Raw genomic sequence first — 11,895 nt, forward strand, 5'->3', positions numbered from 1 at the left:
CCCAAGAAATGGCTTCACTTCCCACATGAAGAGAGCGATTTCTGAACGGCGGGAATATGACATGTGCAGTAAAAGTTTTCTCCACCATGCCACGTAAATACCTTGACAAGCGGTTCGATTTTCTATGCTCTAGGAAATCTGTTGTTGCACGATTCCAACTGACCGGTTTGCTCTTCGGCGGGGATACATCGGCAAAAACAGGTCAAGTGTTCGTTCAGATTAACAACTGAATATGTCCGAGCAACGCTACGCCAGCTCTTGACCCTGCTGACTCCAGGCCAAGAAGACATCGGCATTTCTGGAGCTGGCAAATATCTTTCATAACTAAAAACAATATCGGAATGCTTTCACTGGCGGAGCCTCATAACATAAACAGAGGAAAACTTCTTTTCTCTTTTACAAACGTGTTACACATCGCCGATCAGACTATTTCGAGTTTCGTTCTCAGCCGGTCTAGCCCGACGAGGCGGCGACACAGATGTCGCCTGACATTCAGCAAATCCGCCACATGGGCCACCGAATCCCGAAAAACTGTTTTTTCACACGATTCGGAAAAACCAAACGAGCTCCATAGTCCCGCGGGAAGGCCCCATTGGATGGCCGCATCTTCACGAGTGCTTCAAGTTTGTCCTCGGTTCCCAGAGGTACGCGAGTAGAAAGAGACAACTACACACTTTGGATCTTTACAGGACGCTCGTGTTGCCCGTCGCATCTGGTTGATCTCTTCTCAGCGTCAAACATTACCAACAAAACTTGTCTCGCCCTTGCTTGCACCGTTCGTCCAGTCTCTCTTCAGCGGTCAGTTCGTGGTCCGCTTTTCGGGAAACGACCTTGTACCCCCACATACCCGTCTTCTCACGGACCGTGACAATTTTCGCGGCCTTTTTTAGGTTCTTCTGAAGCTGTCTGGAAACCTCGTCTTGGACGACTTTGTCAAAGTCTCCGTCGGCATCGCCTTTTTGACGCTTTTTGTCGCGGGTGGCTGCCTTTTCTGCTTTCTTGCGCAAGATAGCCCCTTCCTTTCGGATTGCGAACGTGGTTGTGCTGACGAGATCGGTTGAAAAGCCATCCGAGACAGTCATGCTGCGATTTGTCATGATTTTACTGATAATTCGCCTTTCCACCTGGTGCGTGAGCGGATGCTTGATCATCAAAACGTCTCCTGCTTCACACTGGTCCATGAACTTGGTCTCAAAGCCCTGAATGGTGCTGCCGCTGGACACAATGCGGCCTTCTCCTTCGACCTCTTCAACGTCTTCCAGCTCTACTTCCTCCTCTTCTCTCACCTCGTCATCTCTCTCCCGCTTCCTGTTCTTCTTTTTGCGCTCCTTCTTCTTCTCGTCTTTCAAACTCCCTCGGCCCTTAAACACCAGGGCCCCGCTCCTTCGCTCGTACAGACTCTTTGTGATTCCGTCAGACATCGTGGACACAAACTTTTAGGACACGCGAGGCTGCGGTGGTGGCAGCACACCGCCCTCGACCCTACTCCACCCCTTGAGGCTTCGCGTCTCCACAGTTTGCTGACACGAAAGTTAAAACGCTTTACTTTCACAGCGCCTCAGGGACAAAAGCCCCGTATGAACGCATTCAAGCTTCTACGACCCCTGAAAATCTGTCCACGTTGTCGTCACGCGAAGTCGGTTGCAAGTCAGTTCGCTTCTTTCCTTCCAGACGTCAACAAGCCACGAGCAACACATACCGACAAAAACGGCGTTGACCAGCGGAAACCAGTTCAGCTACGAATCGGTTATCGTACCTCATTCCGATCGCGACAATACATCGACCACCCAAGCGACACGCCCCAGGATAGAGACAGACGGCGGAAGTATTTCCTGGAAAGAGGGAATCTTCACGAGAAAACATCATTGCTGACTTTTAGGGATTCGGTAGTCGTTTTCCAGCAGTTTCTTCACATGCGCCTGCATGACGTCGCCCGTACCACGCATGCATCTGCACACTCGCTGTATAAAGCTGCGCAGGGCAGGACACTGCCGTCGAAAAAATGTAGGAGTGAATGTAGACGCGCATCACTGCTGGATTAACTGGAGCGAAGGTGTACCACTTGACTTCTTTTCTCTGGCATTTTGTGAGTGCCATCGTTTGCCTTCTTCGGGAACTGTAGCGCTCCGACTGCTCGACCACAGGGACGGGGCAGAGTCGTGTTCGCGTTTCGGGGTTTACCGCTTTGGTTTCGTGAGAGATCACCGCCACTGGAGACTTTTTTTCTCGAGGAAAACTTTCCTCTCAGCTTTTCAGGGTAAATTTGGGAAATTGCGCTTTTCTTCTTCCTTGTGTACGGGAGAAACGTCGCGAAATACACTTTTCACTGGTGCGGCGTAGTGGCGGTGATGCCACATCATGCAGTTGAATCATTCAGCTAAAGTCGATATACAGATCATTCATAGCCCCGTCCGTCTTCCTGAGAGTGTCAACTCTGTTTTTTGTCGTACGAGCAAGCGGGTGCTTGCTGCGGAAATTCTCGGGTTGAACTCTTGCCGAAGTCAGTTCTGGATGGCACATGGCTCCGGCGAATCTTATTTGAGTGACAACAATTTGGCGGTGACGCAAGCTTGCCTGACGTTGAACAGATATGCTATTTGTGTTCAACGGGGGGACGAGGGATCTCGCTTCTTCGGCGTCGACCACCAACCTTGTGCAACACCGCTCTCTTGCAGCTCGCCGGCATCCGTCTCTCTGCGGTGGAGTTTCCTGCACTCCTGCGAACAATGGGGGAATGCGCCATTTTGGCAATTTGCCTCGTTGTCTTCTTCGCGGTGTTGATGAGTTTCGACTACCGCGACGGCATAAAGTTCCCGTGCATGTTCGCGTCAGACAGAGAGAGCAAACGCGAGCCGAATTTCGTCTACTCCAGTGAGGTGGAGACTTTCGTAAACCGAAGTACGTTAACACTTTTTCAAGATGCACAGGTGATGGAGAGTCCACGCAAATTTGGCTGAAGTGACTTAGAAGACTTGCCGTTCCGTCTGCACGCTCAACTCGATGGAAGGGTTTAGAGCCACCCAGAGGAGCGTCTCATAGGCCGGGCAGAGGCTCTTAAGGTGTGGATACCACGTTTCGAGTTTCTCTGACGTTCTCGCCTTCACATTTCCTCCTGTATGATCTGTTACACATCGTGTATGCCGCACTGCAACCGTCTTGGTCGTACCCTGCAGAAGTTATTTTCGCCGACGTTATTTTCTCTGCTTCGTTGTTCCGCCGATTGCGCCTGGGGTGGCGTCTCACATGTCGAAGGGAACCGCGCGCTTTACCTGCCGTTGAGAGAAGCCATCATTTCGAGCCTATCCGCAGCAAAAGCCTAGTTGAGTGAACACCGCAGGCAACGTAGGAACCGTCTGCTGGCGTTGGAATCGCCTGAAAAACGAGTCTCCTGTGAGCTATGCCCCTCCTCAGGCGGAGCCGTTTGCGTGGAAGACATCGTCACCTTCGTCAACAAGCGACGCATGGGGAAAGATGGCGAAGTTGGGACGAAGGTCAGTTCCTTTCGGAGCACGTGCTAAGGCCGCCGACGTGAACACCATGTGTACAGCTTGCATACAAGTATTGGCTTTTCCAGTAGACGCTCTATTCCGCTGTACTTCATGCATATACAATGGCGGTCCTGGAAAGGACACTGCCCAACATATGGTCGTCAAAACAGCAGCAGAATGCGATGTGTGGATGCCTGATGCTACAGCAGCCTCTCACTGAGGTAGTGAACAGATCGAGTGAGACAGACCCGGAAACGCACAGGTTCAGGAATCCGCTTCGCTGGCGGGGTTTCGAGCGTCGTCTTGTGCAGAGGGTGGAAAGTTTGGACGTTTGACGACAGGCACACCTGTCCCATTTCGTTGAAGCGTTCGCTGTTTATCCGTCGGTGTGCCTCTTCTGTCGCCAGGACGATACAATGACCCTGGAGGAACAGGTGTCTATGCTCTCTGCCATGCTGGAAGCCAATTTCCACGGCGGGTTCTGGGTGAATACCCCATGGACCCTCAACTACGACGAAAGTAGGTTTTTGAGCTTCGGATTTCTGTATCTGCGCATGGACAAGACAGGGTGCACATCCCGACTCCGAATCAACCTGCCATTTTGCCGCCACCAGTAAAACTGCTGAAGACGCTGCATTCACTCGGTTTTAATCTATCGCTGAAGTCAGGTGTAAACACTCCCGCGGGTCGCTCGATTTCCCTTGCCTCCGTGAGAGCCGCTCGAGTATCTTTCCTCTCGTGTTGTGTTTCTGAAGGCGGCCAAACATGGGCGAAGCTGCTCTATGCGGACGGTGACGAATATCTCATGATTTCCGGCTCTCGAACGGGTTATAGTGGGTTGATCAACGAGCCGCATGTGACGAAAAGCTTCTTCGGACTCGAGGTATAAGTGGAACTCTTAACGCACTGGACAGAATTCGCTCTTGCTAGAGTTACCTTGTCGCAATTAGAGTTTCTCCGGCCCTGCGGGGAACCATGCGATTCCGGACTTCCTGCGCCGAGATAGGGGAACTGGGAAGACGCGGGAGCAGAGGTTGCTTGAGGGATGGAACACCGAGTAAACTAGCGAGTTTGAGGCGCTCTGCTACCTTGTGTTTCCGAATTTGAATGGCCGGTTCGTCCGAGAACGGATCCAGTCTCAAAAGGTCCACTGTCTTTGACGCGATCCTTTTTTCAAATGGAAGCACTGAAGCAACTCTGGGGCTGGAGGGCGCCATGAGTCACCTGGAGCGACGTTGGGGTTGCTCTTTTTCGATTTTCTCGAGCTTTTCTAGTGGTATTCGGGATGCTCTTTGTGCATGGGTTCTCGCTTTTCTGGCCGTGCACTGAAGTGCTCTTTTCTGGGTGGCTCTTCTCTTGTGTGAATACCAGGGTGCCTTGCGTCTGCAACGTCGCGCTCCACACCGTCCCGTCTTGATTGCGCCTCTCCTCAGTCGGCGAGGGGTGGAGGCCCGCGTCGAGCCTGTCGGCTCTGAGGGCGAGTTGTGGACAAGTGGGTTCCGGATCCGGAAAGGACAGAAGGTGCTTTTCAGCACTGAGGTAAGTTCTCTGCTGGACTGCCCTGTTTGCGAAAGAGACGGGACTTTGAGAGAACTGTCAACGAGAAAGACGGTGGTAGAAATCCCATCTTCAGACAACCGTTTCTGCTTATTCAGTGTCACAGATACCAGCTCTTCTTGGTCTTAGGGGCTTGCAGTAGGGCCGTTGCAAGGAGGCGGCAAAATTTTGCGGTCGTCCGTCTCTGTCTTTTCACTGGCAGACCTGTCGCGTGGGGTACGGAGGGGAAAATGTTCTGTTTGTAGAAGATAGCGACGCGATGCGTACTGATGTTTTGATAGCGTTTTTTGCAGTGCTCGTTCACCGTAGCATGGCCAGCACTAGGGAAAAAGCAGTCAGGATTTGAGAGAAAGAGGAACAGCGTCAGAGGGGTGACAACCCACATTAGACAGGTGGGGTCGCACACTATTAGAGTTGTCGTCTATCGACTGCATCGCTTCGTTCGAAATGCTCTGGATTCGCTTTCTTTGTATTTACTGTCTTCCGAAGAAACACTGAGGCAAAGCGTTCCATGTGTGCTCCTCTGCAGTCGCAGTCGGAGGGTGCGGTTGTGCTTCAGTACGCTTACGGTTCGAAGCCCTCTGCGACATTGTGGTCCTTCATTCTTCCGCCGTTGTTCAAAGCGTTTGACTGGGAGTAAGTTGGCGACAGAAGTTGGAATTTCCTGATGTTCAGTCGAATGCATGCGCGCGCCGCCCGACGCGACCCGCGGAATTAAAGGCAGGAGAAAAACGCTCTTCGAAAAGCCTGTTCATCCGTGGGGAGAGTTATTGGAGTGGATAGCACATGGGTAACTGTGGTAAACGAAACATCTGCGGCGTTACCCGACAAGAAGCTGTTGACGGAACTTCAGGGCCTTTCTCCCTTTTCCGCCACAAGCCGAGAAAAAACAAGTGGGGGGTGTGAAGGTGCCACGATTCTCAGTTTCTGCGTTTTCATGCTGGGGATTTGACTGGGTCATTGCAACACTGTTTTGCAGAACGAGCTTTACGTACCTGCGCGCGCTGGGAGAGTCGTTCTACCGTAACGGAATTCTGCCGGTGGTTGCGTTCATGGTGGACAAGGAGGACGCCTGGTCAGCTCGGATGAACCTGTCCTACCGCTCAGAAAGCGAACAAAGCTACACGTATGATGCGGAGCGGGAAGAAGAAGAAACTGGAGAAGACACTGCTCTGGCTGAAGCTCACGGACTGAAAGAACCTCAGGAGGCGGGTGCACCGGCCAAGGCTGCGGCATCTGACGGAAAGGCGAAAGCCAATCCGCCGCCAGCGACGGGAGAAGCTCGGAAGGAAGACAAGAACGAGGAGCAGGACTTGGAGGACGAAGAAGACGAAGAGCCCCTGGCTCGGGATGAAGAGCTCTAAACTTCTCGCTGTGATCCTGGTCACCTCGGCGCCTTTGCGGCATCTGCTTTGTTTCTCCCTGCCTACACAGGTGCCTCTTTGAAGAGCAGCGTCTAGTTTTTCAGCCACGGCAAACCAATTGGAAGGGCAGTTTTAGAAATTGTACGGCTAGAGGTCACGCCAGTTGTGATTTAGCTTTGTTTTTAGATGGTCATGTCGCATACCGCCCTACCTGTCTGCATGCGCTGAAATTGTTTGTTTCTCAGTACTCCACTGAACAGGAGAAGCACACTTTCTGGATCATTTTAACCGGACGTCTGTGCTCCAGCACCCCCATGAATTCACGTTTCATAGTGGAAGTTGAAGTTTTTGGGTTTTTTGCGCGTATGTTCACAGTGGGGAGCTTTAATGAGTAGTCATAAAAAGTAAAGAAACCGGAGGTCGGGTGACACCTTGGATGGCGGGAGAGGGAAGGTTACGCTGTGCCGCATGCCTGCATTTTGCCCTTGGACAAAGGACTGTTTATCTAAATGTGAGCTGTCTCATCTGCCATCGAACGGCTGAGTTCCTTTCGCCATGATAGATGAACCTGCGTACAATACACGTAGATTCGTAGAACACACACATGGCCTTCTTTACATCACGTAACCACCGAGATTCCGCAAGGAATCGACGTTCCTACTTTCTAGGCTCCACTTGGAACACCATAAAACACGCAAATATTTACAACAGGATACACCGTCTTCAGCTTCGAATAAAGCTGCCCTTTTACTTCCGTACTTTCAAGTCAGTTTTCTACTGAGTGCGCATTCCCCAACAAGAACTGCTGCTGTCTTGATACAAGGCAGAAACTATTTGTTTTAGCACTACATAAGTTTGGTTCTTCATGGAAGCAAAATCCTGTCTACCACAACGACCAGCTTGCTTGGTCGAAAAAAAAGATCTGAGAAAAGGCTTTCTTCCGGGCTGGAAGTCCAAGAAACGTTAGTATAAGCGTGCTGCGTGTTTCACTCTTCCTGCTGGGGAAGCCACATTTTGTTTGTGCGGTTTTGAACCAGGTGTGATATTGGTTGGAGAAAACAAAGTTGCATTTGGTAGCCACAATGGTTATTTGTCCTTGTAGCTGATCTTGAGTGCAAATACTTTAAGCCACGACCACGCAGAGACACGAGAAAAGCCGAGACGCTGGTGGCTTAAACATGCAAGAGGTCGCACTTTATACACTCTGTCGCACTGTATCGTGTATTAAAATGTGTCCTCCGCAAATCTCTCTATTCCATGAGGTGTCTTTTTGAGCACAAAGCAAACCCAAGTTCAGAACGAAAATTGTCGGCAACCGCGCATCGGAATCTCGGCAGCTCGATGGTCTCCTGTACAGGGGCGCTCCTTTCGGCCGCTGGCAGAGAGAGGAATTCAGAGGAGAAATTATCCACAGTTTTCTTTTGAAGACCTTGCACAGGGACTCGTCGTTAGAGTCGTGTCTGTTTTTTGTGGACTTTTTTCTTTCGTGCGGGAGTTTTTCCTCTTCAAAAGCCTTCGTGTTTCGTGGCGAATAACCCTAGAGTTTTGGCTTTCGAGGCTCTCTACTGAGGCGGGTCTCTCGTACGTGGAACGCTTTTCTGAGCGCCCGTCCCAAAGAACTTGCTTCTTGACTAGTGCGCTTCATTGAACATTTATCTTTTCTGAAAGCCCTGAGGATTCCGTTTCTTCTGAGACAAGTGGTGATTCATGGCGGGCACAGCGGACGGTCGAAGATTTAGGGTCTACCCGCACCCGAGGGTTCCCAACCCGTTGCGGCTAGTCCCTCCGTACGCGGTAGACGAAGCTTACTCTGTTCCCCCAGTGCGACATCCCGCATTTTCTGACACGGCCCGTTTTCGCAAGCCTGACTCCAATCCACACTGCAGACTCGACGCTCCAGCAGACTCCCCGGCGTTAGTCTCTCCTCTCAGCTGCGGACACGCTCAGCCCAGAAAGTATCCCGAGTGGGATGAACAGTCTTTTCCGTTCAGACGGGACCCACACCCCGCAGGTCCATGTCAGTGTCTGGAGTGCTCTTTTTTAGACGGGAGACTAGCGCCTCATGCAAGTGTCGATGGACAGGCGTGGCCTGTGCAGGAGGAAACTGGACCCGGACTCGTACCCCAGTCAACGACATCCAGAACGAGCCAGATTCGCTGCATCCAGGACCATGTCGGTTCTTTTCAGCGATCTTCTGTGTTTTCGGAGGATGACCAGGATATTCCCGTGAACATAGAGGCTGAATCCAGGCGCACTCACCCACCGGAGAGCGTCTACACAACCGATTATGTAGACCACTTCGCTGCCCCCGTCCATCCGGGAGAGACCCCGTTCGAAGGTACGAATTGTTGTCCCTCTCGGTTCTTTGGTGGCGCACCTCCTCTCATCGCGTTCTCGACTCGCAACTATCCTCGCTTGGTGTTGTCTCTAGCTGACACACTGAAACCGTTTGAGACCTGCAAGGGACTGAAGATCACTGGGACAGTTATTTAGATACTTCTACCGGTGCCGTCAGCGAGGGGTCAGGAGTAGACTAACGGATTTCCAGAATTGTGCAGAACCTTCTTGATCATTCATCTGAAGCTTTGACAGAACACACCTCAGAGCGAGATGGTGTCGTTTTTTCGCGGCACCCACCATGTTTTTCTTTGAGGCAGTATTCGTGGGGACGGTGAGCTCGCTTCGCGCCACAACGCAAGTTGCGGGAGCAACATCGGCTACTTCGTTATTGAAACCGAACTGCTGCTTCTAATTGCTTACGGGATCCTGTTTTGTACATGTCTGTGCATGCCTATTAGTACCTCGACGTCAGCGAATCTGCCACACAGTTGCAGAAGCTCCGAGTACCTTGCCGTCCCTTTTGTTGTTTACTGATCACAGCTTTTTTCACTGCTATACTTGAGTCTCTATAAGTCGCTACTAATCCTCTGGGCGCACGGATAGATTCACGATCGCCCTCGGTTTCCTTTCTGTTGTTGGCGTGTGCACCTGAAGAGCCGCAAACATCGTTCTCTCCGACTCGAAATCTCTCCCTGCGCGACGTTTCGCGACTGGCACCGTTGCGAGAACATAACTGCAGCATCCCGAGTGGATGTGATTTGCCGTACAACCACGCCTGCTCAATCGCACAAACCGAGCGGTGCCTCAACCGCTTCGATACAACGGGGACCGGCCACTGTAGCGGTTGCCGGAGTCCCTCGCAGAACCCAGCGCATGCCTGCGCAGTTTGTGCTCCGCATGCAAGGGATATGATTGGATCCTGCTTCTGCTCGAGTTGTTGGAGATGCGGAAGGAACCAAATTCACGCCTGCCCAGAACACTGCTCTCACGCGTGCGGTGAATCTCCTCGAGGCCCGCCGACCCGGATTGTAGCCCATTACCCCCCCTGCGGAACAAAGGCCGACACTCCGGTACCGAAAATACCCCGGCAGCCGTGCTGGACGGCTGAAACAGCTGCCAACGACGGAGTTTTTAGTGGGCACTCCAGAAGCCGCTCCACGGACACGGGCGACCCGGAGTGGCAGAACCGCCAGGCAAACAAGAATGTGCCACGAACTTCTTGTCGGAACAAATGTCTGACACCCACTGCATCGGGACTTGCCAGCCTCAATCCGAAAGACTACAAGTAAGGGGGGAAAATGATTTGTTTTGGTAGTCGGGAGAATATGATGGTTTTTTTTTCTGTCTCGTCAATTGCTGTAGCACTGACAGACACGCTATACTGATGATTAGTTCTTTCCTTATGCCTTTTATGGAGACCTACCGCAGCACTGAAAACCGGTACAGGCGTTCTGCAGGGGATTGGGAAAGCGAGGATCGAGCAACTCTGTAGGTATCTTGTGGCATAAACGGATGTGGCGTTTTCAGTGGATTAGTGGGTGCTGGACTCAGGACGCTGTTCCCCGTTCTATTCAGTTAAGAAGTCGTGCGCGTTTCAGACACAAATCATTCGCGGTAACACCGGGCTGCCTTCCCTATGTTCACAGGTACCTTCCCCTCTGGGAGCTACAGCTTGTGCCACCAGCTGGAATTCCCACGACAAAATTCCAACCGGTCACACGGACTTGAGATGCCACGTTATAGATTTTGAATGTGCGTCTCTTGCTTTAAGACACGCTAACCTTTCAGTTGCTTGGAGCGGAGCACACCGAGGTCCCACCTTTTACAGGCACCTTGCATGTATTGCATGGGACAATGTGCGCTGTGGAGAAATATGCTCCTCGTCCCCACTCTGCAAAGCAAGGACGGCATGCAGAGGATGCTTAAACGCTCGGCTGAAGCACAGCGACTTCAGGAACAAAGTCGTATGAGAGTTCCCCGTGGGATGCAACGAAACGACAGACAGGCAGTCTCACAGATTTATTGCAAGTGCCGCGGAGCCTTCCCTCGCTAAAGCTGTTCAGTGCCTTCGCTTCCCACGGTGAAAATTGCACGCAGGAATATTTGAAAGTTTCACTACAGAACAATGGCTCCCTCAAAATTGCGTGATTGCGTGTTTTATCCTGTGGAACCCGTCGACCAAGGTTCCAAGAGCAGGTAGGGTTCCTAGAGACACGGAAACCCAGTTCTGTATTGCTTCCGCTAGCGACTTGTCTGATCTATTTCCAAATTTGCCACACTTTGTAAATTCTGTTACTTCCTTGTGTACAGTTTTGTACGGAGATACCTATGTCATCCATTGCATGACCTGAGTTCTTGCCAGCTTGTTGTGGCGTGAGTCATTTCATTTGGACTTCTCGACTGCCAAGGTTCCTTGGAGTCGATATGCTTTCAAGGTGCGGCTCCTACCCTCCACTCGAAAACTACTAGAGGGTTGTCTGATAAATGCCGGTGGCCAACCCAGAAAGATTTTTCCTTTGCCTGAAGAATGCAAGCATTGGACATCTGGCTCACCGTTTCTTCAGCGGGACTCCAGAAATGCCAAGGTCCGTCATGCCACATACCAACTAGCACTGCCTCAGAACGGTATCATTATGCTCTCAACTGCACACACAAATGAGATCAAGACTCATACACACACAATCACCTTGTGTTATGCATTTCGATGTCTTCTTACCTTGTGTCTGTTCATAACCATTTCGATGTCTTCTTACCTTGTGTCTGTTCATAACCCCTTCAAAAGCGACGTAGTATTCGTTTTTCTTCACCAACTTTCCTTCACGTTGGTGTGTTGATAGTAGAAACAATGTCCTTTGGTGCGACCTAAATGCAAAGTATTTCCGCCGACAAAGACGGAAAATATGTGAACCTGTAAGGATATTGTTTCGGACGTATTCGGACAACCCAAACACGTACATCTACCAGTGTAAAGCGTCGTGGCGTCGTAGTTAGTCCACTCGCGTTGTACAGCCGTTTGCGATGAACTGTCACTCACAAGAATAGAGTGCACAGCAGTCTGTCGTACTTATTTTATTTAAGTGGGCATCACCTCATCGCAAATGTCTACTGACATGCTCGAAACCCTGTGTAGGAGCACCAGGTGTGTC

General features: G+C 51.3%; 3 protein-coding genes across 3 annotated transcripts; 2 read left to right on the forward strand and 1 right to left on the reverse strand.

Annotated features, from left to right (window-relative positions):
- Positions 1–48: 48 nt before the first annotated feature.
- Positions 49–1,906, reverse strand: TGME49_246570 (hypothetical protein). The gene has a single exon (XM_002367004.2). The coding sequence runs from the start codon at positions 1,419–1,421 to the stop codon at positions 741–743; it is 681 nt and encodes a 226-aa protein (XP_002367045.1). The 5' UTR covers positions 1,422–1,906; the 3' UTR covers positions 49–740.
- Positions 1,907–2,011: 105 nt separating this feature from the next.
- Positions 2,012–7,459, forward strand: TGME49_246580 (hypothetical protein). Its single transcript, XM_002367005.2, has 7 exons — positions 2,012–2,898; positions 3,412–3,491; positions 3,896–4,007; positions 4,244–4,371; positions 4,860–5,027; positions 5,575–5,681; positions 6,025–7,459. Exons 1-7 carry the CDS (start codon positions 2,727–2,729, stop codon positions 6,407–6,409), a joined length of 1,152 nt encoding a protein of 383 aa, XP_002367046.2. The 5' UTR covers positions 2,012–2,726; the 3' UTR covers positions 6,410–7,459.
- A 50-nt stretch (positions 7,460–7,509) lies between these two features.
- TGME49_246590 (hypothetical protein) lies at positions 7,510–11,611 on the forward strand. The gene is made up of 3 exons (XM_018780789.1): positions 7,510–8,747; positions 9,404–10,034; positions 10,396–11,611. The coding sequence occupies exons 1-3, from the start codon at positions 8,117–8,119 to the stop codon at positions 10,475–10,477; spliced, it is 1,344 nt and encodes a 447-aa protein (XP_018634927.1). The 5' UTR covers positions 7,510–8,116; the 3' UTR covers positions 10,478–11,611.
- Positions 11,612–11,895: the final 284 nt, after the last annotated feature.

The sequence above is a fragment of the Toxoplasma gondii genome, chromosome XII (assembly GCF_000006565.2).
Source record: "Toxoplasma gondii ME49 chromosome XII, whole genome shotgun sequence".
In the NCBI taxonomy this organism is placed as follows: domain Eukaryota; phylum Apicomplexa; class Conoidasida; order Eucoccidiorida; family Sarcocystidae; genus Toxoplasma; species Toxoplasma gondii.